The 26,393-nt window shown below is 39.5% G+C and overlaps 1 protein-coding gene across 3 annotated transcripts in view; it reads left to right on the top strand.

Annotated features, from left to right (window-relative positions):
- Positions 1 to 26,393, top strand: part of LOC126202892 (splicing factor, suppressor of white-apricot homolog) — a 158,858-nt gene that overhangs the window by 119,300 nt on the left and 13,165 nt on the right. For 2 of the 3 annotated variants that reach the window (XM_049936965.1, XM_049936962.1), the window contains exons 12-13: positions 9,437 to 9,643; positions 17,104 to 17,230. In XM_049936965.1, the coding sequence (XP_049792922.1) occupies positions 9,437 to 9,643; positions 17,104 to 17,230 (334 nt within the window). The remainder of the gene's footprint in view (positions 1 to 9,436; positions 9,644 to 17,103; positions 17,231 to 26,393) is intronic. The other variant, XM_049936964.1, reaches the window with a different exon arrangement.

Below are 26,393 nucleotides of genomic sequence, written 5' to 3'. Positions count from 1 at the left end.
TGCGTAGTGCTGAAGGAATGAACAGATGATTTTTCCTGTTTGAAACCTCACAGTACAACTTGGTGCTTGTTGCTGAAATGTCAGCAGGCTTATGTTGAAGACAAGATGTGGTATCTGGTAAAAAATCTGGTACCTGTTAAAGAATCTTGAAGTTCCCCGTCAGAATCTTAGTGCTTGGGCTAGCTGCACAAGTCAACTGTCTTTGTGATACTGCTACCTGCGACAGGCAATCTGTCACTGCATTGCCATTCCTCATATGTGCCTTAAAACAGTGGTGAATTGTGCTATGAATTTCTGTTGATTTTATTGTCTCGGAGAACATTTTTAATTTTTTCCCCCAAAAAGTTTTAGGTTAGGGGTTCATGGTCTGTTTAAATGACAAAACCTCTCGCTTTCAACTGTGTCTGAAAATATTTATCGGTCCACAAACTGCCTGCAACTTGCTGTCATATGCTCTCCATTGTTGCTGAGCCAGTGTGTGTTTTTGTGAAAAGAATGTGAGAGGTTGCTAGGCCTCATAATTAGGCCTCACTGATTCTCATTTGGATAGCGTCTACTATGAGCGTGAGAGGTGTTTGTGTTTCTAAAGCCAGAAGTGGAAGAAGGGTTGCATCTGCTGCACTTTTCTTAGCTACTTCAAATATGTTATCCATTCACTCTGTCCACTGCTCCAACATTTTGACTTTAACCTTAGAACCATCTAAAGCTATGGGCTCTTCAGTCCTGCCGCATGATGTGGGTTATGTTGATAAAAGTTAAAGAACTGTGAAGATTCCTTGGAGTTCTAGATAGTTTGTGGCCATGAAATTCTAATTTTTGTGATAATAGCATTGATCTGGCTGGTGATATGATGTGGCCTAAAAAGGTAATCTCTGCTTGGCCATAACACACTTTGAGGTGTTCAGCAGTACTCCGTACTTGTCAAGTCACTTAAGTATCACAATCAGGTGGTACTGTTTCGTGTTATTCTGGGGTTGCTGAATAAAAACACACACAAAACAAAGGGGGGCTAGCACACCTCACGCACACACAACTGCGAACTTCAGCATCTCAGGCAAGATATGCAAAGCAATATTGTGAACCTTTTAAAACTGAATCTATAAATCTTTGCCATGTCTGGGCAGCATTTCTCAGTCGGGATGTCATATACAGTGTTTTGAATAGACCGAACTGCATAATAATAGCCGTTTTCAAAATATATCTTTCAGCTACAGTGATCTTTCTGTATGCATTTGTGCAGTCTAGTACGCGAAACATGTTTTCCCCACATACTACATAATTATAATTCCTCAGTAGAGGGATAGAGTAGCAATCAATGTCCTAGCAGCCAAGGTGTAGTAATCACCACATGGCCATCATGCACCGTTCTTCTTTGGTACTAAATGTGGGAGCGACAACCAAGTTCTGCTAGATGGGTGAATAATGAATTCCTTCAGCATGATATTAAATTCCGTGTAGGCAATGGCATATCGATTAGGGGTGAGACATCTGGGTCTGCATGAAGTCGGTGAGCCTGTGGTAGTGTTGATGTAATGTTTGGTGTTGTAAAATACCTTTTGAGGGGTGCCAGGAGGCCTCATTATGCCAGGAAATTGTTTTAGAAGTTTGGTGTACCCATCGCCCTTCGACAGGATCAGTTTGGCATCTTGTACTGTCCATTATGACGGAATCTGCCAGCAGATAGTCCAGTGATGTTGTCTATTAGGAGCATTGGTGACTTCCAGCAGCAAATAGTAATGCACTAAAAAATTCGCTCTGATCATAGGTTCAGTTACATCCAATACGGTGAAATATCATATCAAGGCCTGTCGTAGTCCCAGGTCGAACTCGAAGTGCTGCATTCCGTATGTGATGGTGGTTGAATTATTATCCACAGAAGGACAATACAAAGTGGCTGGCCAGTATTTATATAACTGGGTTCATGACAGAATACTTAGGTCGGAACCCTTGCATTCTGTCTTCTGGTCTTTGGTCAAGAGGCACAATGATGACAACTGACTATCCAGAGTGATTATTCGTCCTGTCATTTACCACTGAGGAAGGTACACGGCGAGGTACACTTGTGTGCTTGGTCTCTCAACTTCTTCTTGTACCAGCACAGATATGTCCGAGTTGAATTGTGGATACTGGGGAGTTCGCTGAGGAATGACTTCTCGATCTTGTGTGAAACTGTTGTCTAGCTTTTAATTCAGAGAAAAGTTCACCCATCTGCTTACTCAGCATGTCTACCTTGTTTATAATCCACTTATGTTACCATAAGTACTGTTGCAGACTGTCATAGTGCCAGGGCAGGAGTCTGGCACGATAGCGTCCTGTTCCGGTCCACCAGCTCCTCTAGCACATCGAGCGATATGTCCGTTTGTGATAACTTCACCTGTGCTGGCAGACAGGTGCTGCACAATGTGCACAGTAATGCATCAGACACTGTGCACATGTCGATCTTGCTTCGTAAATGATGGAGGGACTGGAATAGTTTTCTGTTGCCGACATCCTCCTGCATGAGAATCTGCTGCACTTGTTTTTCCTGTGAAGTGGACAGCCTTTGAATTAACTCGACTTTTAGCTTTGTGTATGAGTCCACATCCGGAGGCGAAGTTATAATGTCTTGAACTATGGCTGACTGACTAAGCAGCAACACGAATTTAGTGGAATCAGTGTTCACTCTGGTGCAGAGGAAACTTGCTGCCATCTGCACAAACCATAGTGCCGGGTTGTGTGACCAAAATCAGGGTAGCCACACTGCAAGTCTTGTATTGCTGATGTGTCCATCATTTCACTAATTTCTGATTCTCAAAGGTATGTCATAATACACCTGTGTTACTGGATTATTTTCTCTCTGTGATCATGTCGGGGTCACCACAGTCGCAAGTCTGTGGGCTGCTAGGCTTGATATTATGTTCTGGTCACAGCAAGAATCAGATATGAATGAGTGTGTGGTCTGTGGAGTATTACTTTATCCTAATAAATTGCATGTCTTCACATTCAGTGTAATGACAAGAAAATACAATGGGCTCAGTGAGTAAGTGTATGCAGTCGCAATTTTTTCTCAGTAGCCAAGCGAACAAAATAAACTAAGCAAGGCAAAAAGCACCAACAACATTAAGTTCACAGAGCTCTGCACTGCAGCGAAGAAAAGGCATTCACAGGGCTCCTGGTGCCCAGTGCTTGAACTCTGGTGACGTCTGCCAAAAGATCAGCTGATCATCTGACATCTACCATGGTTGTCACTTGTCACTAAAAATTAGTAGACATTTCAGTCTGTTTAGTTTCTAGTCCTTCAATAGTGATGTTACAGCCTTGTTGCATTTTTCACAGTCTTAATCTGTTGGTCATGACATGTTTCACCTTTTTGAATCTTCTCTTCTCGTACCCTTTTAGCTTCCTTAACATGTTTCTTGGCTTTTTCTGTTATCTCCACACACTACCCATATCTTCTCAGAGTTGGAACAGGTTCTTACGCAGTTTTGTGTCCCTTTCTTCATGTTTTCTTCATTTTCTTGGGATCATTTTTCTGTGTTGTCCTTGTTTTCTTGTGATGTTTTTAAGATCGCCTCCTAAGTTGATTGTAACTTTTCCTTGTCTGTATGTGGTCTCTCCATCATTATTATTAACATTCACAATTTTATACAAAACATTTAAATAAGATACACATCATAAATCAACAATCAAATGAACTTGTAGTTCACAATAAAAAGCATGTCAGAATGGTTTGCTATTGTGACTTCTTAATTGTGTAAACATGCTGTATGTTTCGGCTGGCCACATCACAGGGCAGTCTGCTCATAACTCCTCCCTTGGTTGGTTGTGCATTTATGTTGTTGCAGTTTGGTGACTCGCCACTTGATGGACTTGTTATCACTTGTAGTTTGTTGGGCTCCCATATGATGGAAGCGTTGTTACTTGAAGTTACCTGTCCTGCTACCAGGTGTCATTGCTGCAGTGTAGTTAAAGTTCCACCATTAGATGTCAAAGTTGCCACATGATGGTACCGATTTTGCCATTTAAAATTACTGCACTTACAGTCCATTGTGGTTTGTTTGTGATACCCAGATTCTGTGCATGGCTTCGCTGCTGTGGCATATAGTATCACTTTGTATGTCCTGCTCTTTGGCTTGGTATTTCTGAATTCTGTGTGCTCACTCTACAATTGCATCATTTGTCCAGACTAATGAGCACTTTCAAGATTATAGGTCACATGAAATCAACCAATTTTAGCCATTAAAAAAAGTAATTTATTGCACAAAGCCACCAGAAAATACTTCTCAGACAAGTTCGTGATGAATATTTGACATGTTTACATATGCCTTTCTTAGCATCTGAATTTCACAGTTATTCACCTGGATCTTAAATATGCACTTCAAGTGACAGTTCATTAACACCACTTCTACGGTTTGATACTGTGAAAACATGGTATACAAGAAATCATTGCAACTGCACAATCGAAATTACATCATTCGTTCCTGACATATTTGGATTTAAAAATTAAATTTTATTACATTCTCCAGATTTTAGCATTCATTATTGTATAATTCAAAGTAACAGGTCCTAAGCACTGTAGCCAAGATGAAACTCCCCCCATTTCAGTTTTGGTTGTTACCACTTAATAATCTAGCAGCAGAGTGTGTGATTTTAGTGGCTAGTATCTAATGGATGGAGCTGATCAGTTTTATCTGCTACCAGAATTGTTTCATTGCGATCTTAAGTTGCTCAGTAATATCAAACAGTGGAAAATCCAGGATGGAAAATGACAGTATTATGAAAAGGATAGTTGCTGCTACTCATATAGCGGAGATGCTGAGTCGCAGATAGGCACAACAAAAAGACTGTCAGAAAGTAACCTCTCAGTCTACAAGACCTTCATTGGAAAGGGACAAAACGCACACGCACACACGCGCGCACGTGTTTACACGAATGCAACTCTCTCTCTCTCTCGGTGCCTGGCTGCCAAGGCCTTGGCAGCCTGTGTGTGTGTGTGTGTGTGTGTGTGTGTGTGTGTGTGTGTGTGTGTGTACATTTCTGACCTTGTCGGCTGAAAGCTTACTTTGTGACAAGTCTTTTTGTTGTGGCTATCTACGGCTTGCCATCTTCGTTATATGAGGAGTAGCAATTATCCTTTTCATTGTACAGCTCCAGTGATATTGTACTCGAGGAATAAAGGTTTTCTCCGTAATTAAGGACATTGTAAGTTTACAAAATGTGAAGTAATACATCAAATGCAATGAGAAATGATCACTATCTTAGTCTTGAGCCTGTACTCATGTCTAATCTTTATGCAGGTCCCGAAATGTGTTGGATGTTATTGTAGTAATGTGCACATGTGGTCCTTACTGCAATCTGTTGACTAGCATGGGAGATGCAAATGCATATAATTGGCACTAGATATTTTTTTATTTATCTCGGTTCAAACAAATATGACTTGTCACTAGTGAATATAATTTAAGAATTTACTGGGCGTCAAGCTGTGGAATGGGACCCACTCAGCTGATACGATGATTGTTATACTCCTTTAGCTATGCCACCACAACTACTCTACTATTGCCTGACATCATCATCATTCACTCAGTGCTATCAGTGCTTGGCAATCAATCTTTTACCCACTCCTGAACTCACTGCAGCTCCTTTCCAGTGAGTAGGTAGGTGTAAGATTAAAATAAGCAACTTCCTGCTGTAGATGATGATAGGAATTCTTCACTTTTAGCCAGAAACGTTCTTGGCTACACTGCTGAAAAAGCAAGTTGTATTTTAAATCAGTCAGTTGCTTGTGCGACCTCTGATGAAATTCCCTTCTGTCTACCGAAAGTGGATTTGTGCCCTCACAGTGGTATTTCAGGGACAGATAGACTTAAATTTAGTTTGTATAACTCCTTTGGTTTGTTTGAGGTATGAGCAAAAAAGCATCTATTCTGCATCTAAAAGCATTTTTCCATCTTTGCATGTAGTTTCTTGAAGTTAAGTAAAGTGACATTTTCTGTCTACTCAAGTTATTGGTGTGAAGATCCATTTTGGCAATCAGTGAAGATGTTATACCTTTAGCCTTAATGAATTTCATTTTATCTCCCTGCAGCTTTGTGTTGACCTCTTTTGATTTGTCAAATATATCTGAAGATAGACAATATGAAGATGTTGCAGTTGAATTGCAAAGTGATTTTGTAAACACGTCAGCTCAGGCTGTAGGGGGTCATTTGAATTCTTCCTCATTTTCTTGACCATGTTGCACAAAGGATGGTTGTTCAAATATATACATTTTATCTAGTTCACAACTTTAATGACATAGCACAAATACTAATGCAATCTTTCACCTGATATTTTAGCAACAAGGTGGTGCATATGGAGTGCAACTATGTCATGTATAGCAGATTTTAAATTAGCTTTAAAATCCACAAGATTGTTCAGCATCATTTTGGCTTAGCTGATGTACATCTGTTTTCACATTCACGGTAGTAAGGCCCCATGCCAGTTTTAGAGTAATGCAGGTTCTTGAATCCTAGTTTGTTGTCCTGTTGGTTTGACATTGGGCTCTCAATTTTGACAGTATTGTCAAGTAACTTTACTCCCTAGGTATACATATGATAAAAGTTGCTAATCATGTGCCTATGTGACAAGTGCCTTACCACATTCCTTCTCTCATTACTCCACATAACTTCAGTAAGTCTCAAAAAGTGATGAGAACGATCTCGTGAAATCTTTTGTGATTCAGTCTGGTTGCCAAAATGTATTACATACTGCCTCCTTTCATACAAAAATAACGTGAATCAACCATTATTAAACTTTGTACCTATTTTCCAAACTTTGGTTTGTGATTGTGCACCCTGCACTCACCTGCGGCTCATTCTGCAGATGCCCTGCGACTTACTGCCATGTGTGAAGTCATCAGACGCCAGACTGCTCTTATACTCAAGTCATGGAATCCTTGCGCCATCTGTGGGCTCCTGTTCGGCAGAGATAAGAAGGGCAAGAATCAATAGATAGGAACTGTATTGATGCTTGTACTCTTACATTGTTCAGCTCGTAACTGGCATGTGAAGAAGCAGATTCAGGGAAACTATTTTCCTATTCATTGAATATTTTAATAATGAAATAAGGATGGGTCTGCCTTTTTGCAAGTACACAAATTATTGTTTTGTCACCCAAACATGTTTCACCACAGTTCTTACATCCTCACTGGATTTATTATTATTATTATTGTTATTATTATTATTATTATTATTTTTCTTTGAATCTACATTGTGAGCATCCTGTGGCTGCCAACCAGTATCAGCCACAGGTCTAAATTAATACACCATGTCATCATTGTAGTATTTTGCTATTCCTTAGCTGTGACAAGTTTGTTTTTATGTACCAGACATGTTTTGTGTAGTTGAGGTGAATGATTTTTCCTGCTTGTTTGTAAATACCGCATGCTGTGATGTCGCTGTGGTTCGTACGCATATTTCACTGCTCAAATTTATGTGTCTGATCAGACCTGTAGCTGATTTTGGTTGGAAGCCACAGGACTCGCAGTGCAAAATAAAAGGAAAATAATAATTAATAAAAAACACTGAGGATGCCACAACTGTGTTGTAATATGTTTGGGTGATAAAACAAAACAATAATTTTTGTCCTTGCAAAAAGCCGGTCCCATCCTTAATTCCTTATTATTTTTCTGCAAGCACAGGAACTGAGCTCAAAACTCCAATATGGTAGCACTGAGTATGTGCTTACATATTTCTGGAAGTCACAAATCATGGGTAAAGAGGTCAGTACTGATCCCTCTATGACAAAGAGCACATATAGCGGTTGGAGGGACTATAGAGTATTAAAGGCTGAATTTTCCAGGAATTTAAAGTTGTGTGATGGTTTCAGATAAGAAATTATGATAATGAATGGAAACAAAAATCAAAACCAAAATTGAATATTAAAATGTACCCCATTTCTTGACCTCTGAGACACCTGTTCTAATTGAGCTAAATACAGCTAGCTAGATGTGATGTTAGACTAATGACTATTTAAATAATGGAAACAGTCAGGAAGAACATCAGTAATACACACATTAATAATACATTCAAGTTACTACAACTATTCTGTAATATCTTCATTAGTTGATTAAAATAAGCTTTTATATTAGGTAATTTTACTCTTGAAGTAATTAAACAGACAAATTGCTGTACAGCAGAAAGTGGTTTATTAAATGAATAAAACATTTTATGTATTTTTTTCACATAATCTCCACCAATTTCTATGCACTTGGCCCATCTTCTTCTGAGTCGTCTTTTTCCCGTCAGTGAAGAACTCACTGCCTTGACATCGAAGCCAGTTCTGTACGTTTTTCTTTAGCTCTTTGTTGCAGTTGAATTTGTTGCCATGCAAAACTTCTTTCATCAGATCATAAAGATAAAAATTGGAAGGCACAAAGTCAGGAGTCTGAAGACGGTGAGGTAGAAGCTCCCAAACTACTTTGTAATAGTTCCTAGTGTTAGATGTTCCATATGAGATTGAGTGCTGTGTTGAAGGAGCAATAAGCCTTTCCTCTGCCATCCCATTTCCTCTTCAGCATGGGCTTGACTGTTGGGAATCAAGCCTGAGTGGTATAGGTTGTTGATAGTGTGTTGTTCTTCCAAGAAAATCACAGAAAATCAGACCACAGGCACTCCAAAATACTGTTAACACGGATCTGACTAGTTGATGGGCGCGTGTTTCGAATTTCGTATGGACAGATTATTTCCACTCTGTGCATTCCTGCTTGCATTCTGGCTCAAAGTGAAGTATCAAAGTTCCGTCGCAGGCTAAAATCTGCCCAAAAATGCATCATCTTTGCTATTGAAACAATTTTTGAGCTAGGTGCTGGTGAAACCTCTGTGCCTTGTACTTGGGAACTTGTCATGCACAGGTCTTTTGGTAGTAGCATTTGTTTTGAATGATGAAATGAGTTGTGCAAACACTTTCTTTGTCTATCTGTAAGTTGTTGGTATCTTGGATAAGTGAATGAGTAAAAGTTCACAATGCTTCTATCAGACACCTGGAGGGGTGCTCATCAGTTATGCTTTTGCAGGCATGTTTAAACTTTTTCAACAACACACAAAAATGCTCACAGTTCATACAGTTACTGCTGTATTGTTTTTTAATTCAAGAGAATATTTCTTATGGCGGCACTTGCACAGTTCCCAAAAGTAAAAATCAGAACACAGAACACTGTTTTTCAAAACTACTTTCTTTTCGCGGACTCTCCATTGTAACTAAGACTTTAGAACAAATGACTAACACTCTTTACAAGGTTGCCAGCCAAAACTTATGGAGATTTCAGTTCCCTGCTTTAGGTGTTGCCTGCACCATGTGTGTTTAATTATTGAGTGACACTTGTAATCGGTGGGTTCCCATTATGGTACTTTGAATCATTGTCAGTATAAAGTAAGTAATCAGTATGACTTATGAGTGTAAACCTTTTTACAATCTGCTTCAGGCCCAACACTACCAGATGGTGGCCCTGTGCAGAGAGTGAGTGCAGATGAGGATGAAATTTCATCCTTACCATCTCCTGCATCAAGTGATCTTCTGTCACCACCGACTACACCAGTTCCTAGTCGAGATGTAGATAGCTGTGGAACCAGTACAGGCAATAGTACTCCTGCACCAGCCCAGCAGTCATCTCTACTAGCTCGCTTGCAGGGTGAGTATGTTAATGAAACCAAAGAGAAAATATTAGCGTTCTTCTGAAATCTGTGTTTACTTACAAGATAGAAGAAATTGGATATAGCTGCCATTTTTAAAGGTTCTAGGAAACAATTCTTCCAGCTTATTTTGCTGTTTTTTGCGTTTTCTCTATATGACAACTGGTTTCATACTCTAGATGTACATCTTCAGGTCATATAAAACAAATATTTCACGTGCTACAAATTCCGAGGTACAAGTATGTGCAAAAACATGTCGCTCCTCGGTACAACCTTGGATGAAATGGCAGATGGGCATCTGATCTTAACCATGCATGATCACTAATACATCTCCTAAACACAGTCAAGAGACAAACCCAGACAGCACATGACAATCCTTGTATGATAGGATTGTATGTCTTTTAATTCTTTGTTTCTCCTTCGGATTCTGATTATGGTTTTTATCCTGTCATGTGGATTGTCATGTGCTGTTTGAGTTCGTGTCTTGACTGTGTTTTGGAGATACGTTAATGATTGTGTGTAGTTTGGATTGGATACCCATCTGTCGTTTCACCCAAGGTTTTACTGAGGAGTGAAATGTTTTTACGCACACTTGTACCTTGGAATTTTGGGAGTATGAAACATTTGTTTTATATGACTTGAAGATATACCTCCAGAGTATGAAACCGGTTGTCATACAGGGTAAACACAATAAACAGCTATTACACATGTGGACTTTCACTCTATGTTAATATAGACTTCTATAATCTCAGATTTAAATTGCTTGTTTGTCCCTCCCATTACGCACAATCTTTTTAGCTTTGGTTGTCTGATCTAAGGTTATTTGTAATAAAGAAATTTGTTGTGTTTTCGTGTTAGCAGAACTTGGTTCTACAAAGGAGGTGTATAACATATCAGCAACAAGTATTAAATGTAGAAAACATACCTGAATTGAAGTTTTTGTTTGGAATTTGGAGATAAAATATTAACCGTCACCCTTTTTGTTTCCCAAATCTCTTCTTCATTGGTTTTTTAAAGTTTATAAAAACACTGATTTGTGTAGTGGTTGCCAGGTTCCTTTCCCTTCCTTTTCTAAGGAAGAAATTCTAAATTAAGTTTTGATTTGATACTAGGTTGGAGGAAGGTCAGACCTTTCATGTGGTAACTGCTGTCCAATTTACATATGTTAAAATGTGTGTGTTTATTCATAACAGAATACATGTTAATAACCTATACTTCTGTCAAAACGTAGATAGAGTCATGTTTTGGGGCCGATGCCAGTGTCTTACATAACTTTCACTGTTTTATAAAGTTGTTTGTGCGTTGTAGTCATTTATTAAATTTAGTATGGTACTTTTCATCCAGCGTTTCTTACAGTTTCTAGTGAAATATTTCAACAGAAACTTCCATTCACTGTGTTTAATTTCATTGAGTGTTCAAGTGGATGCTTGAATTTTTGGTTTTAGATAAGAAATTGTGTGAAGTTCTCGTGGTACTGGTATTAGTTGTGACTCTGTAGTATTAATGAAAGTAGTTACTTTCTTAGTAGAGAGTGAAACGAGAGATCAGTATTGTTCATTCTTTAAATCATTCTACTGTAGTAATTGAACTTGGGTAATGGGGATGTTTAGCTTTTTCTGTAATTGCTAACATTTTACCGGGAGTGAGAAGTATGGGCTTTGTCATTGATTTGTGTGTAGTGGGTTACGGTGTGAGATTTGTTCAAAGTAATTTCCTTTTGGGAAGTGGGGAGGGGGGGGGGGATTGCATTGGGGAAGCCAGTGGCCATTCTGGCGAGATCCTCTCCTGGAAATACAGAATTTGCAGCAGAAATAAATTGATAGAAGAGCAGGAGTGTAAGACCTGTGCCCTTCAGGTGCAGTTACAAAACACAAAGGAGGAACCAGATCGGATGAGGAGGGGGGAAAGGCGGTGGGGAATGGGAACTGGCAGTTTGTAAGAAGGCAGCTAGGAGGAGGAGATTCAGGAAGTATTGGGGATTGAGCGCCAGGCCACCAGTGTTGTGAAGCCTAGAGCAGGGTTGGCCCAGGTGGCAGTTAACTTGGGGGAATTATGTAGGAATTTTAACAAAAGAGGATGAGGTAGTGATCGTGGGTGGAGTTCGGAATAGTCTTCATAGAGACGGGTAGTATGATGTATGTGGTGACCTGGAAAAGATAGCTACTCAAAGTGGTGGCACAAATTTGCATTTCGTGCACCTGTTTCGGCTTCATGAGCAGCCTCATCCTAGTGCTGCTGCTAGGAAAGTTAACGTGGGGCTTGAGAAGGCACTGATAGTGGAGAGCATGGCTTGCATTGCAGTGGTGCCAGTTGAGTCAATCAATAGATCGGGTTTCACTAGGCATGGCCTGCATCTCAATTGGTATGGGAAGGGGGGTTGGCAAAGCTTATAGGTGACAGTGTCGCATGCAGCGGGTCACTCATGGGAAAACTCCTGTACTAGTGTTACAGCTGCACCTTTTTTATGTTGAAGTCAGCTGATAATCCCTTTTACGTTGAAGTCAGCTGATAATCCCTACTTAAAGGAAGTCTCTGTAATAAAGAAACCATCTATGAAGGAGATCAGGTATCCAAGTATTGAAGCAATTACCAATTTCATCAAAATACACTGAATATCCAAAGAAACTTGTACACTCGCCTAATATGTGTAGGGTCCCCGCAAGCACGCAGAAGTGCCAAAAACTATGTGAATGGACTCGACTAAAGTCAGAAGTAGTGTCAGAGGGAACAGACACCAAGAAGCCTGCAGGGCTGTCCATAAATCCATAAGAGTATGAGGGTGTGTAGATCTGTTCTGAATAGCACGTTGCAAGGCATCCCCGATACGCTCAGTAATGTTCATGTCTGGGGACGTAAGTGCCAGTGGAAGTGTTTAAACTCAGAAGAGTGTTCCTGGAGCCACACCGTAGCAATTCTGGATGTGTGGCGTGTTATATTGTCCTGCTGGAATTGGCCAAGTCCATCAGAATGCACAATGGACATGAATGGAGAGCAGGTCATCAGACAGCATGCTTACGTATATGTTACCTGTCTAAGATGTATAAGGGGTCCCATAGCACTCAAACTGCACAAGCCCCACACCATTTAGAGCCTCCCTCAGCTTGAACAGCCCCCTGCTGACATGCAGTGTCCAGGGATTCATGAGGGTGTCTCCATACCTGTACACATCCAGCCGCTTGATACAATTTATCCAGCCGCTCGATATAATTTGAAGCGAGACTTGTGTCCGACCAGGTTTCCATTCATCAACACAGCACAGTCGGTGTTGATGGGCACAGGTGAGGTGTAAAGCTTTGTGTTGTGCAGTCATCAAGGGTACACAAGTGAGCCTGCAGCTCCGAAAGCCCATATCGATGATGTTTTGTTGGATGGTTTGCATGCTGACACTTGTTGATGACCCAGCATTGAAATCTGCAGCAATTTACGGAAGGGTTGTACTTCTGTCATGTTGAACGATTCTCTTCAGTCGTCATTGGTCCCATTATTGCAGGATCTTTTTCGGGTTGCAGAGATGTCAGAGATTTGATGTTTTACTGTATTCCTGATATTCACGGTACACTCATGAAATGATTGTATGGGAAAATCCCCACTTCATCGCTACCTCGGAGATGGTGTGTCCCTTCGTTCATGCACAGACTATAACACCACGTTCAAACTCACTTAAATCTTGATAACGTGCCGTTGTTGCAGCAGTAAGCGATCTAACAACTGTACCAGACACCTGTTGTCTTACATAGGCGTTGCTGACTGCAGCGCCATCTTCTGCCTGTTTATGTATCTCTGAATTTGAATATGCTTGCAGTTTCTTTGGCACTTCAGTGTATAAGAGGTATTAGAGGTACAGTGAACTGCGTCTAGGTTTTGACTCTGAAATTACTGCTATATCAGAGCACCACTTAAATAATTTGACAATTCAGAGGCATCCTTTATCAGTACACAGATTTAGCTCGCTGTTTTTCAAGGAATTCTTCACAGAGTGGGGGAGCGGCCATGTATGTATGTAAAAAAAAAAAAAAAAAAAAAAAAAAAAAAAAAAAAAAAAAAAAAAAAAAACAGCGTTCCATTTGAGTCCGTAGATGCATCAAAGCACTGCACTTAACAGGTATTTGAATGTTGTGCAGGGGCAGTTGAATTTAGTGAAACTAAGCTTCTAATTGTTGTTATTTATAGGTCTCCTAACTCTGACTTGAGAGAGAGAGAATTTCTGCTCAAGATAGAGAGGGCTCTTGCTTCACTTTCTATAAAGTACCAAAAATTTGTTGTATGTGGTGACTTCAATATTAATTTTGTATGTGGTTGTGCAAGAAAAGGAATGGTGGAATATCTTCTAAATTCATATGATGTGATGCAGACTGTATTTTTTTCCAACCAGGGTGCAGGGGAACAGTAGCACAGCTATATACAATATTTTTATTCATTCTTCATTACTAGATGGGCATTCTTTGAGTAAAAGGACGAATGGCCTTTCAAACCATGATGCACAAATTTTAACACTAAACGATTTTTGTATTCAAACAAATGTTATATATAATTACAAACTATGTAGAAAAGCTAATCCTACAGCAATAGAGAGTTTTGTAAACCTCATTAAGGAGCAACAGTGGCAGGATGTTTATAGTGCCGCTAACATAGCTGACAAATGTGATTATTTCCTTATCACATTTCTCATGCTCTTTGAAAGCTGCCTTCCATTAGAACATAAACAGGATACTAGCAGTAAAAGGCATTGTGGGTGGCAGACTAGTGGGATAAGAATTTCATGTAGAACAAAGTGGGAATTACTTCAAAATGTTAGAAGTAGTCACAACCAAGCTAGAGTAGCCCATTACAAACAGTACTGTAAGGTGCTGAAAAATGTTACTAGGAAGGCAAAGAGTATGGGGTACCCAAATAGAATAGCAAATTCACAGGATAACATTAAAACCATATAGTCAGTTATGAAGGAAGTGTGTGGTCAGCAGCACAATGTCAACAATATAAAGTCAGTATGTAGTAAAAATGTTTGTGTTACTGATAAGCCAGATACATGTGTAGTATTTAACAAACACTTTCTGAATGTTGCTGGTGAATTAAATAAAAACTTAGTTTCAATAGGGAATCATATAACTCTCTTTGAAAATGTCTTTCCAAGGCGGATTTCCGAAATACTCCTCTGTGATACTTACAAGGGCGAAATTGAGTCAATAACTAAATCACTGAAGACATGATGGGAGTATGTAGCAGAATATTACAATACTGTGCTGCACATTTTAGCCCTGTATGTAGCCATATTTGTAATTTTTTTCTTAAGACTTCATCAGTTCCATGAATGATTAAAGAACTCAGTATTAAATGTTCTTTATAAAAAGGGAGAAAGGGATAATGTAGACAATTTTATACCTAGTTCTATGCCCTCAGTGTTTGATAAAGTTTTTGAAAAAGGCTGTGTGTGTAAGGATAATTGATCATTTTATATCACATAATTTGCTAGCTAATGTACAGTTCGGCTTTAGAAGTCGTTTAACAGCTGAAAATGCTATATTCTCTTTTCTCTGTGAGGTACTGGACCAGTTAAACTAAAGGTTTCGAACATTAGGCATATTTTTGATTTAAATAAGGTATTTGATTGTGCTGATCACAAACTGTTGCTTCAGAAGTTGGACAATTATTGAATACAAGGAGTAGCTCACAATAGGTTCACCTCATACTTTAACAACAGACAGCAAAAAGTCATTATTTACAGTGTTGAGAATGGCTGTGATGTGGGGTCTGAGTGTGGTATGGTCAAGTGGGGGGTGCTCCAGGGATCATTGTTGGGGCCACTCCTGTTACTTACGTATATAAATGATATGCCCTCTAGTGTTACAGGTAACTCTAAAATATTTCTGTTTGCTGATGACACTAGCTTGGTAGTAAATGATGATGTGTGCAACATTGGCTCGGTTTCAAATAGTGCAGTTCATGACATAAATTTATGGCTTGTAGAAAATAAACTAATGCTAAATCACAGTAAGACTCAGTTTTTACAGTTTTTAACACACAATTCAACAAAACCTGACATGTTAATTTCACAGAGTGGGTATATGGTTAGTGAAACTGAACAGTTCAAATTTTTAGGTGTTGAAATAGATAGTAAACTGTTGTGGAAAGCCAAGTTCAGGATCTTCTTCAAAGATTTAATGCTACCATTTTATTATTTGACCGGTATCTGAAGTAAGTGATCGTTTGACACGAAAATTAGTCTACTTTGCTTATTTTCATTCGCTTATGTCGTATGGTATTATATTTTTGGGATAACTCTTCCCATTCTAAAAGGATATTTTTGGCTCAGAAACGGGCGGTTTGGGAAATAAGAGGTGTAAGTTCGCAAACCTCTTATCGCCCCCTGTTCACTAGTCTGGGTATTCTGACATTGGCCTCTCAATATGTATATTCTTTATTGTCGTTTCTTGTTAACAGTATCAGCTCATTCCCAAAAATAAGCAGCTTTCACTCGGTTAATACTAGGCAGAAATCCAACCTGCATTTGGATGTACTTCCTTAACTCTTGGGCAGAAAGGTGTGCAGTATACTGCGCTGCATCCATTTTCAATAAGCTACCACAAGAATTCAAAAATCTTAGCAGCAGTCCCTGGGCTCTCAGATTGAAACTGAAGATTTTCCTAATGGGTCACTCCTATTCTGTTGAGGAGTTCCTTGAAAAATTAAGATGATTCTTATGTTATATTGTTGATTGCATTTACATAAAAGAAGCTTTCAGTCATGATATGAAACTTGGATTAGATAGTGTATTACTACACAGAACCAATGCAGCATATACTGTACAAGCAAAGTAGAAAAAAATAGATCTCATCAGTGACCGATTGTTCAGAGCCAGTTGTTGATTTCTTTTATTTTCTTACTGATAATTTGTGTCATTTTCTGAATTGATGCATTACCTGAAAGTTGTTGATCTTGGCATTATAACTAGATTTCTCGTCAGACTGACTCAGTTATTTGGCACTTTCTCTAGATAAGAAAGAAATTCGTTTTCCTGAGGATGGAAACTTTCTTTACAACATTCTCTCCCATCCAGCTGCTTACCTGGACATGCTGTCTCTCTTAAAAAATCCCCCCCAATGTATTTATTTCCCCCCCTTTTTATTCTGTTTCTTGCTTTTTCTTTGTCGTCTTTATTGTTTTTTCATCTTTATCTTGTCCCCTGCCTGTCTGTTGGGGTTTTTCCCATTTCTAGACTGAAACTATTGCAGTGCTTACTGATATATTTATCTTTCACCTGCTCTTGTTGAGAACTCCACCATAATTTATGTCTTGCTTTCTCTTTAAAACAAATCGGGCCTTCTCATCCTCCTAACCACCTGAAACCTACTCCACTTTCCTCCATGATGAAAAAAGTAACATTTCTCAAAACTAGGAAGAGTGCTATTGTAGTTCATTATACTTTTTTTTTTTGTAGTTTTAGTATACATATTTTTTCCAGCAGCACAGGAAGAACTGAAGCGGCAGGCTCCAAGTCACAGTCCCAGCGCTGAACATACAAGGCCTTTGAGCGAGGGAGAAACTCAAGTTCGACATAAACACAAGAGGAAAAAGGAGTCACATCACAGGTGATTTATTGATACTCTCTTAATTTCTTTATATGTTTTTGTATTAAGTTCCTACTGTTTACTGAATGTGTGGCTAAGAGTTCAGCAGCACCTTCTCTAAGATGAATGTCATTAACTTGGATTGTGCGATACTGTTGTTCCATAATTATCTACAGACAGGCATTGCTGCTAATACATTGTTTTAATGACACTCAAGAAATGTGGGGAGTTTGAGAGGGTACTTAAAATAACTACATCCACACCAACATTGACATTTATACTCAACCACTCACTGTTTGATGGAGGATACATAGTCTTCCAGTAAAATTAGTCTACAGTCTCCCCTCTGATTCATTCATGAATTGTGTTTAGGAAAAATAAGTATGTAATGTTATGAGTCTGATTTGCATGTATTTTTTGGTGATGATCATTGTGTGTGATACACAGGAAGAATTAATACAGTCCTTTACTTGATTTTGAACATATGCTGTCAAAATTTTGGGAGTGAGTATGCTAAATTGGTAAATTAATTTAATGGTTTCCTGTGCAGTAATTTTAATTTGATGTACCATGTCTGAACTACTAACCCACTCGTGGACCAACAGATAAAATGGATATGTGGTCAACAAAGTCTGTTGTTTATTGATTCACTTTATATACTGAAACATTGTCAAAGAGCAACAATTCAGCTCTAATTTCATTTACTGCCGCTCATTGTTTTCATTAAATTTCCCATATCACAACTTTTATATGGTTTGAGACTTGGCTTCTGTTTACATTCTACAGGTTATAGTTCCTCCCGTGTCCACCTCCGTAGCGTAGCGGTAGTGTTACCACCTACCACACAGGGGGCCTGGGTTCGATTCCTGGCAGGGGACTGGGTGTTGTGTGTCCATCATCATTTTCATCATCTTTGACTTGCAAGTTGCTGATGTGGCGTCAATTAAAGAGGACTTGTAATATGGCGGCCGAACTCCGTCGAATGGGGCCTCCTGGCCAACAATGCCATCAATGCCATATGATCATTTCATTTTCAGTTCCTTCAGTATGCCATCCTTCTTAATGCTATTTACAAATTAATGTTCCATTAAAAAAAATAAGTTTGCCATTTTCCTTCAGCTGTAATCCCTGTCTTCTTATTTAGGTCCAGTTTATACTTTCTGTATGTTCTTGTGTAACATGTAACAACATAGGAGAAAATTATTGATAATGGAGAGCTGCATCAAAGCAGTCTCAGGACTGAAGACCACAACAACAACAACAAAGGCCATTCTGCATCTGGCCGAAACAACTTCTGCCTGGTTTTCATGGTGGATACAACTGTTATATTAGTATCTAGAACAACATTAATACTTTTGTTTTTAGGTTATAGCTTACATGCAGATTTCATGTTGTTGTGGTGGAGATGTTCAGGCCGAAGACTTTGATGCAGCTGTCCATGCTAGTCTATCCTGTGCAAGCCTGTTCATCTCTGTGTAACTACTGCAGCCTACCTCCATGTGAACCTGCTTACTGTATTTAGTCTCCTCCTACAATTTTACGCCCCCCCCCCCCCCCCCTCCCATACACGTTCTTTCTTTACCAGACTAACAGTTCCTTCATGCCACAGGATGTATCCTATCAGTTGAACCCTTATTTACTCAAGTTCTGGCATACATTTCTTTTTTCCCCAATTAAATTCAGTACATCCTCATTTGTAATTCATCTACACATCCAATCTTCAGAATTTGTAAATAATTGAAGCTTAAAGGAGACCAATCACTGAAAAGTGGAAGCTTTGGCTTTTCGATAATCACACACAAAAAAGGAAAACTTTCTAGCTTTTGGAGTTTTTCTTTGATGAGCTACATGGTGCCAGCTAGACTGACAGTGCTAATGCTATTCCGCGGCAGAGTAGTAGCATGGTATTCTGCCTTACGGCAGGTCTTGTCATGGGTTAAGCCTCTTCCACTCTTGTCTGTCCATAGCCTGTCTTTTCATTTCTGGATATTTGTCTCCTTTTATATTGTCCAGCATTTGATATCTTGTTTTTCCTCTTTCCCTTTTTCCCTCCACCATTCCTTCTATTCCTTCCTTCAATAAACAGTCCCTCCTCAAACAATGTCCAATCCAGTTCGTTTTCTATTTCTGATAACTTTCAGTATGTTTCTTTCTTCTCCAACTCTTCTTAATACTTCGTCATTCCTTACTCGGTCCGCCCATTTCAATTTTTCCATTCTTCTCCATATCCACATCTGTAGTGCCTCCAATCTTCGTTCATCTTCCTTCCTAAATGTCCAAGTCTTCGCACCATATAGTGCAACACTCCAGATGTAACATTTGACAAGTCTTTTCCTCATATCTTTGTTTAGTGGTCCGCAAGGTAATTTCTGTTTCATCTTGAATCCCTCTTTACCATTGCAATTCTTTTCCTAATTTCTATTGAGCATTACATATCATCCATTATTACACTTCCCAAGTAATTGAAGTCAGTCACTTGCTCTATTTCCTCTCCCCCTATTTTCATACAGCATTTTCTCCGCTTTACCATGCTTTTCGTTTTCTTCTTGTTAATCTTCCTTCCATATTCTTCTAATTTTGTGTTTAGATCATTTAACATTTGTTCCATCTCTCTTGCACTCTCTGCCATCACAACTATGTCGTCTGCAAACCTTATACACTCCACTCTCTGACCCCCTATACAAGCTCCTCCCCTTCCATCAAAACTTCGGCTAATAATTTCCTCCAGATATATATTGAACAGTGTTGGTGATAAACAACCACCTTGTCTTACACCTCTTCCCAGTTTCTATTCCATGGCAAATGGGCTGGTTGTAGTGGGAATAGTGTTGGGTGGTGTGGGTAGAGGGAAAGAGAGGTGGTGAGAGGGACTAGGGGTGGGTGGCTAGCGGCTAGGAGGGAGGCTAGTTTGTCAGCTAGGAAGGGAAGTAGGCTATGTGGGGACGTGAGTTGGGAGGAGGTGACAGGACAGAGGAAGTGGAAACTGTTGGGTGGAGGGTGCAGCGACAATGGGTTACCTGAGATTGAGGCTAGAACAATTACAGGAGCGGAGGATGTGTTGTAAGTGTAACTTGTATCTGCATAGTTCAGAGAATCTGGTTATGGAGGGAAGGATCCAGATGGCTTAGGTTTTGAAGCAACCATTGAAACTGAGCATGGTGTGCTCAGCTATATGTTGTGCCAACAGGTGGTCAGCTTTGTTCTTGACAACAGTTTGATGATGAGCATTCATCTTCGTGGACAGCTTGTTGGTAGTCATAGCAATACAAAAGGCTTTGCAGTATTGCAGCAGAGTTGATATATGACATGGCTGCTTTTACAGATGGCACAGAGATCCCTGTGGCAGACCTAGGTGCAAGACCTGCCCAAACCACACACTTCAAACCACCCACTCCAGTTCTGTCGCAGGCTTATCTGACCCCTTCAGAGGCTGGGCCACCTGTGAAAGCAGCCATGTCATATACCAACTCTAATGCGAACACTGTATAGCCTTTTATGTTGGTATGACTACCAACCAGCTGTCCACCAGGATGAATGGCCACTGCCAAACTGTTTTCACAACCAGCCAACTTGCTGCAAATACCATGTCTCCTTTAATTTACCTTCTACAGGAACCTTCCTCCAACACTGAATCTTCTGTAGCACCACATATCAAAAGCTTATATTCCCCTCTTGTCTGAATTGCCTGTTGTCCACATCTGACTTAAATTTGTATTAGATGTCAATGAATTTTTCTGTTTCAGAAAATCCATTCTTGCTGTTGCCAGTTTGCATTTTATATCTTCCATATTTTAGCCATCGACAGTTTTATGCTGCCCAAATAACAAAACCTCATCTACTACTTTGAATGTCTTACTTCCTAAACTAATTTCTTCAGCACCGCCTGATTGGTTTGTCATGTTTCATTACCTTTGTTTTACTTTTGTTGATGTTCATCGTATAATCTCTTTTCAAGACAGCATCTTCCATTCAACTGCTATTCCAAGTCCATAGCCACTGGATAGAATTACGGTGTCATTTGCAAACTGAAAGGTTTTTATTTCTTCTCCTTGAGCTCTAATGCTCTTTCCAGATGTACCCTTGCTTTCCTTCAAAATTAGTGTGCAGATTGAATAACCTCAAGGATAGGCTACAATCCTGTCTCCCTCACTTCTCAACTATGGCTTCCCTTTCATGTCCAACTCGTATAAATGCAGTGTGGATTCTCTGCAAGTAGTAAATAACATTTTGCTCCCTGTATTTGATCCAAGCTACCATCAACATTTTAACACTTGCCATGCTAAGCCCTTAACTGCATGCCACTCCCTGTGTGCTGGCTGATTTGTTTTCTATTTTCAACAGACTTTAAATAGCTGTAAAGGACATTTAGTTAGAGATACATAAAAACTACAGGTATGGTTTAAAACTTTAAGGTTTCAACTTTACATGTGTTAACAGTCATGTGTATGGGGGGCATATACTGTTTCCAAGAAGTGATGCTGATTTCTCCTCGATTTTGTGAAAATAAATTTTTGTCAAAAATAAATTTTTGTCAAAAATTTATTTTTACTACTTTATTCAATTTAAAGAAGAAATAAATTTTGGAAAGTGATCATTTGACACTGAAAAGACATTTGTTATACTATTTGCACATAAAGCATAGCTACATACACATAAGCTATTTTGCATAATGAACCACAGTGTGATAAAGCTTGAAGCATGGGGTGACACACAAACCTACATTACACTCACTGCACTTTCCTCCCAGCTTTCCCAGTAATGTTCTTTTGTTTTCCACTACACACTACACAACGTCTTTGTGCTTTCTTCTTCCCTTCTGCCATTTCCACACGGTTCGGAAAATGTTTCTGTGACAATCAAGCAATCGTTGCAGATCCATGAGAATCCTCAATTCTCTCTCCTCTCTGTAACACTAACGCAGTGCAGACCTCCTGTATAAACTTAGGAGTGCTCAGTTTCTTCTCATTGATGCAATTGTGCAAAATACAACCATTTGAAACTGCCATAATTATACAGTGGAAGGCAAGCTTTCTCCACCACTTCACTGTTTTGTGATCAAGTACTCCATATGAAAGACGCTGATCAAAAAGGTCTACACCAGCTTTATGTTTGTTGTAATCCAGCACTGCCACTGGTTTCAACTTCTCATTGCCTTCTCTTGTAGCAACAGGCAACATTGAGGATGTGTGCCTGGTACTTGTCATCCACACATCCCTCTTGTCTTTCCATCGCAATGCTAGCACATCGTTCTTGCGGCGAAATATTTGTTCACCCTTTCGAGTTTACCCTCTTTGAGAGCCTTGGGTAATCCTTTTCTGTTTGGCATTACAGTCCCTACAAGACCAGTGTTGGCTCTAGCCAGTTCTTCGGCTAGCGTAACACTGGTGTAAAATCTGTCAACATATACAGTGTGGCCCTTACCTTGGAGTGAGCCGAGCAATCGCTTTACCACTGCAGAAGCACTGTTGTCCAGTTTATCGTCCCTTCCGTGGTAAACTTCTAAGTTGTATATGTACCCAGTTTTGGATTCTGCAAGAATGTATAGCTTCATGCCATATTTGTTTGGCTTATTAGCCATATAAACTTTGAAACCTACACACCCTCTGAAAGGACACATACCTTCATCAATGGTTAGCACTTCACCTGGCTGATAACTTTCTTTGAAATTCCTTACCAAATCATCCAGTAAAGGCCTGACCTTATGAAGGGCATCAAAGTATACTTCACCTTTACTTTTTTTGCTTTGAATTGTCATTTATGTGGAACATAGACAAAATATTCAGAAATCTGCCCCTTGGCATAACATTGGGGCAAAAATTGCAGCTAACCACTGGATCACTGCACCAGTGACTGGCCATACTTGGCCTCTCACTGATTGACGTGTGGAGGATAATAGCCAGAAACGTCTTTGTTTCAGCTACTGTTAGCGTCCTCACACTGCTTGAATCTAGAATTGGGTCCTAATTTGTTTTGTGCTCTCAGTGTGGCCAGCTTCTGTCTAGCATATAGGTTTCTTTGTTCCTTCATAATTGAAATAACCCTGTCATTTATAAAATGAGAAAAAATCTAAATATTCACTAGACTGACAGAGTACTACATTATTTAGCACACCATGAGACCTTGTAAATAACAAAATGTTCGGTGTTTGATCCACTATAGTCCAGTCATCCTGTGAAATGTTACTCAATCTTGGCCTCTTTCGATGATGAGTGGGGTGGAACACAGGCGGTGCCTCACCTTCATCTAACGACAAATCCGTGTCTGAAATAATACAGAACGTAACAGAACAAATTGCAAGATGAACTGTCTTGTTCCGCATCGATTTAATTAGATGTTAGACTTACCTGGACTATCGTTATTTTCCGGCATTTCGTAATCACTGTCACTATCGAAATCCGAAAAATCATCATCAGTAGGTTCACCAAGTACTTCTTCAATCATTTTTCGAAGTTTTGCATCCTCATCACTTGCCATTGTGAGTAAAAAGAAGATAAACAAGCTAAAACCAAAATACTAGCACCAAAATCAACGGTAAACAAATGACAGGACACCACAGAACACGTAACATACGCGTGAAAAACACACGTGAATTCGTTCGGAAATATATACGGATATATCGCATTACCTCACTAGGTGCTGCGATCTAGCGCTAATATGATGAACTACAAGCATTACAGGACCTACAGGTTGTAGCGGGAACACTAACAATGCGTTTGAAACACTAAAACAATGTAGAATGCGGCGGGACGTAATATTACGGCGGCCGCATTTTCTTCGTTTCCGCCCGCGACGTAATATTACGGCAGCCGCACGGTAAGTGTTAAAAAGTGTATTCCAGTCAACATTGTCAAAAACTTTTTCGAAGTCTACAAAAGCGGTAACTGCAGGTGTGCCTTTCGTTAACTACTCTTATAAGTGTAGGGTCATTATTCTCTCATGTGTTCCTCCATTTCTCTGGAAGTCAAACTAAAAAACTGGTAGAAGTCAATCTCAAAGATCAGTCTTCCCTAAGTGATCCATGTCAATATATTGCAAGCATGACTTATTAATCTGATAGTTTGGCAAGATTTTTGGTGCCAGCACCTGCTTTCTTTGGAATGCCAATTATTACATTCATTCTGAAGTCTGAGGGTATTCTGCCTGTTTCATATCCCTTTCATTTGATGGGTCAGTTTGTAATATTTTCTTGACTTGTTTTCACATCTATGGCTCATATTGACTCATGTCCATTCTTATAAGACCAAGACAAGATGTTTCATTATTTTTCATTATAGTGCTTAAAAGAATGACAATATTAACGTTTTCTTATCAAAATAGGTGTAATAACTAAAACTGTTCTTCATTTTTCTGTTCAAAATTGATAGTTCTTGTGTAGTAAATAATGACCAACACTATTGTGGGGGTTCATATTTTGTTTAGATTTTACCATTCTTATCATTCAACCGCACAATAGTGCTGGTATTAATTCTGAGCTAAGAATTGTGAAATTAACTTTCACATTAAAAAAATTTTTTTTGTAAGTGGGATATTATTGTTTTCACTTCTGTAATATCAAAATGTATTTTGTCTGAAAGTAAAATACTTAATATTTTGAACAAAATGTCAGACAACAGTGATTTGTCTGAAGATGACTTCACTAATGTTGATTTCTACTACAACTGCTGGTGAATGATATAAAAGAAACATCTTCGGAAGAAGGCAGTGATGAAGAAACTTGTCTCAAATGCAGTAATGAATCGGAAACATTTCTTCCAATCAATCTCTTGGTGCATGTTCATAACAATGTATAATTCTAAAAAGTCTCATGAAGTGAATCCTCAGCTTTATAAATTGAGGTGACGCAGTGACAGAGGTGGTTACGAGAGAGAGAAGGATTTTGTTGAGAAGAGTTTTCTTTTTGCAGATGGTACCAGTATAGAGGTGAAGTACATTAGTATATTCTGTTAATATTTTAAATATCATAGCACACATCACATGTTGGTAATATGACATTTTCCTTTCGGGTTCTAGTGATGTTGAAAAGCACTTTGCAGCACTGGTCTCAGTATTTCTCAGAAGACATCTTTACTTCTGCATCAGAATTCTCTGATATGTATACAATAGCAAAAAAGTGGCAAATCATTGCTTACGAATCACGTTGAGCTTAAGCATTTCTTTGGTTTCAGTTTAATAATTGGTATGATCCAAGAATAAGTACAGCCTGAACAGAGAGATGACAGAATAGTTTCACTTCAATGGATAGATATTGGTTGGGTGGTAATGGCATCTATATGTTGTGGACTTCACCTAGAGTGCAAGGTGGAAGACTAGTGCAGAAAGGTAAAAACAAAGATGATGTAACTTACGGAACAAAAGTGCTGGCAGGTCGATAGACACACAAACACACGCAAAATTCAAGCTTTCGCAACAAACTGTTGCCTCATCAGGAAAGAGGGAAGGAGAGGGAAAGACGAAAGGATGTGGGTTTTAGGGGAGAGGGTAAGGAGTCATTCCAATCCTGGGAGCGGAAAGACTTACCTTAGGGGAGAAAAAGAGGACAGGTATACACTCACACACACCCATATACATCCACACATACACAGACACAAGCAGACATTTGTAAAGGCAAAGAGTTTGGGCAGAGATGTCAGTCGAGGCGGAAGTACAGAGCCAAAGATGTTGTTGAAAGACAGGTGAGGTATGAGCGGCGGCAAATTGAAATCAGCAGAGATTGAGGCCTGGCGGATAACGAGAAGAGATGATATACTGAAGGGCAAGTTCCCATCTCCGGAGTTCTGAGAGGTTGGTGTTAGTGGGAAGTATCCAGATTACCCGGACAGTGTAACACTGTGCCAAGATGTGCTGGCCGTGCACCAAGGCATGTTTAGCCACAGGGTGATCCTCATTACCAACAAACACTGTCTGCCTGTGTCCATTCATGCGAATGGACAGTTTGTTGCTGGTCATTCCCACATAGAAAGCTTCACAGTGTAGGCAGGTCAGTTGATAAATCACGTGGGTGCTTTCACACGTGGCTCTGCCTTTGATCGTGTACACCTTCCGGGTTACAGGACTGGAGTAGGTGGTGGTGGGAGGGTGCATGGGACAGGTTTTACACTGGGGGCGGTTACAGGGGTAGGAGCCAGGGGGTAGGGGATTTCATAGGGATGAACTAAGAGGCTACGAAGGTTAGGTGGACGGTGGA

The sequence above is a fragment of the Schistocerca nitens genome, chromosome 9 (genome assembly GCF_023898315.1).
Source record: "Schistocerca nitens isolate TAMUIC-IGC-003100 chromosome 9, iqSchNite1.1, whole genome shotgun sequence".
Lineage (NCBI taxonomy): Eukaryota > Metazoa > Arthropoda > Insecta > Orthoptera > Acrididae > Schistocerca > Schistocerca nitens.
The sequence above is the reverse complement of the archived record's forward strand: the minus strand, read 5'-3'. Positions and strand labels throughout refer to the sequence as shown.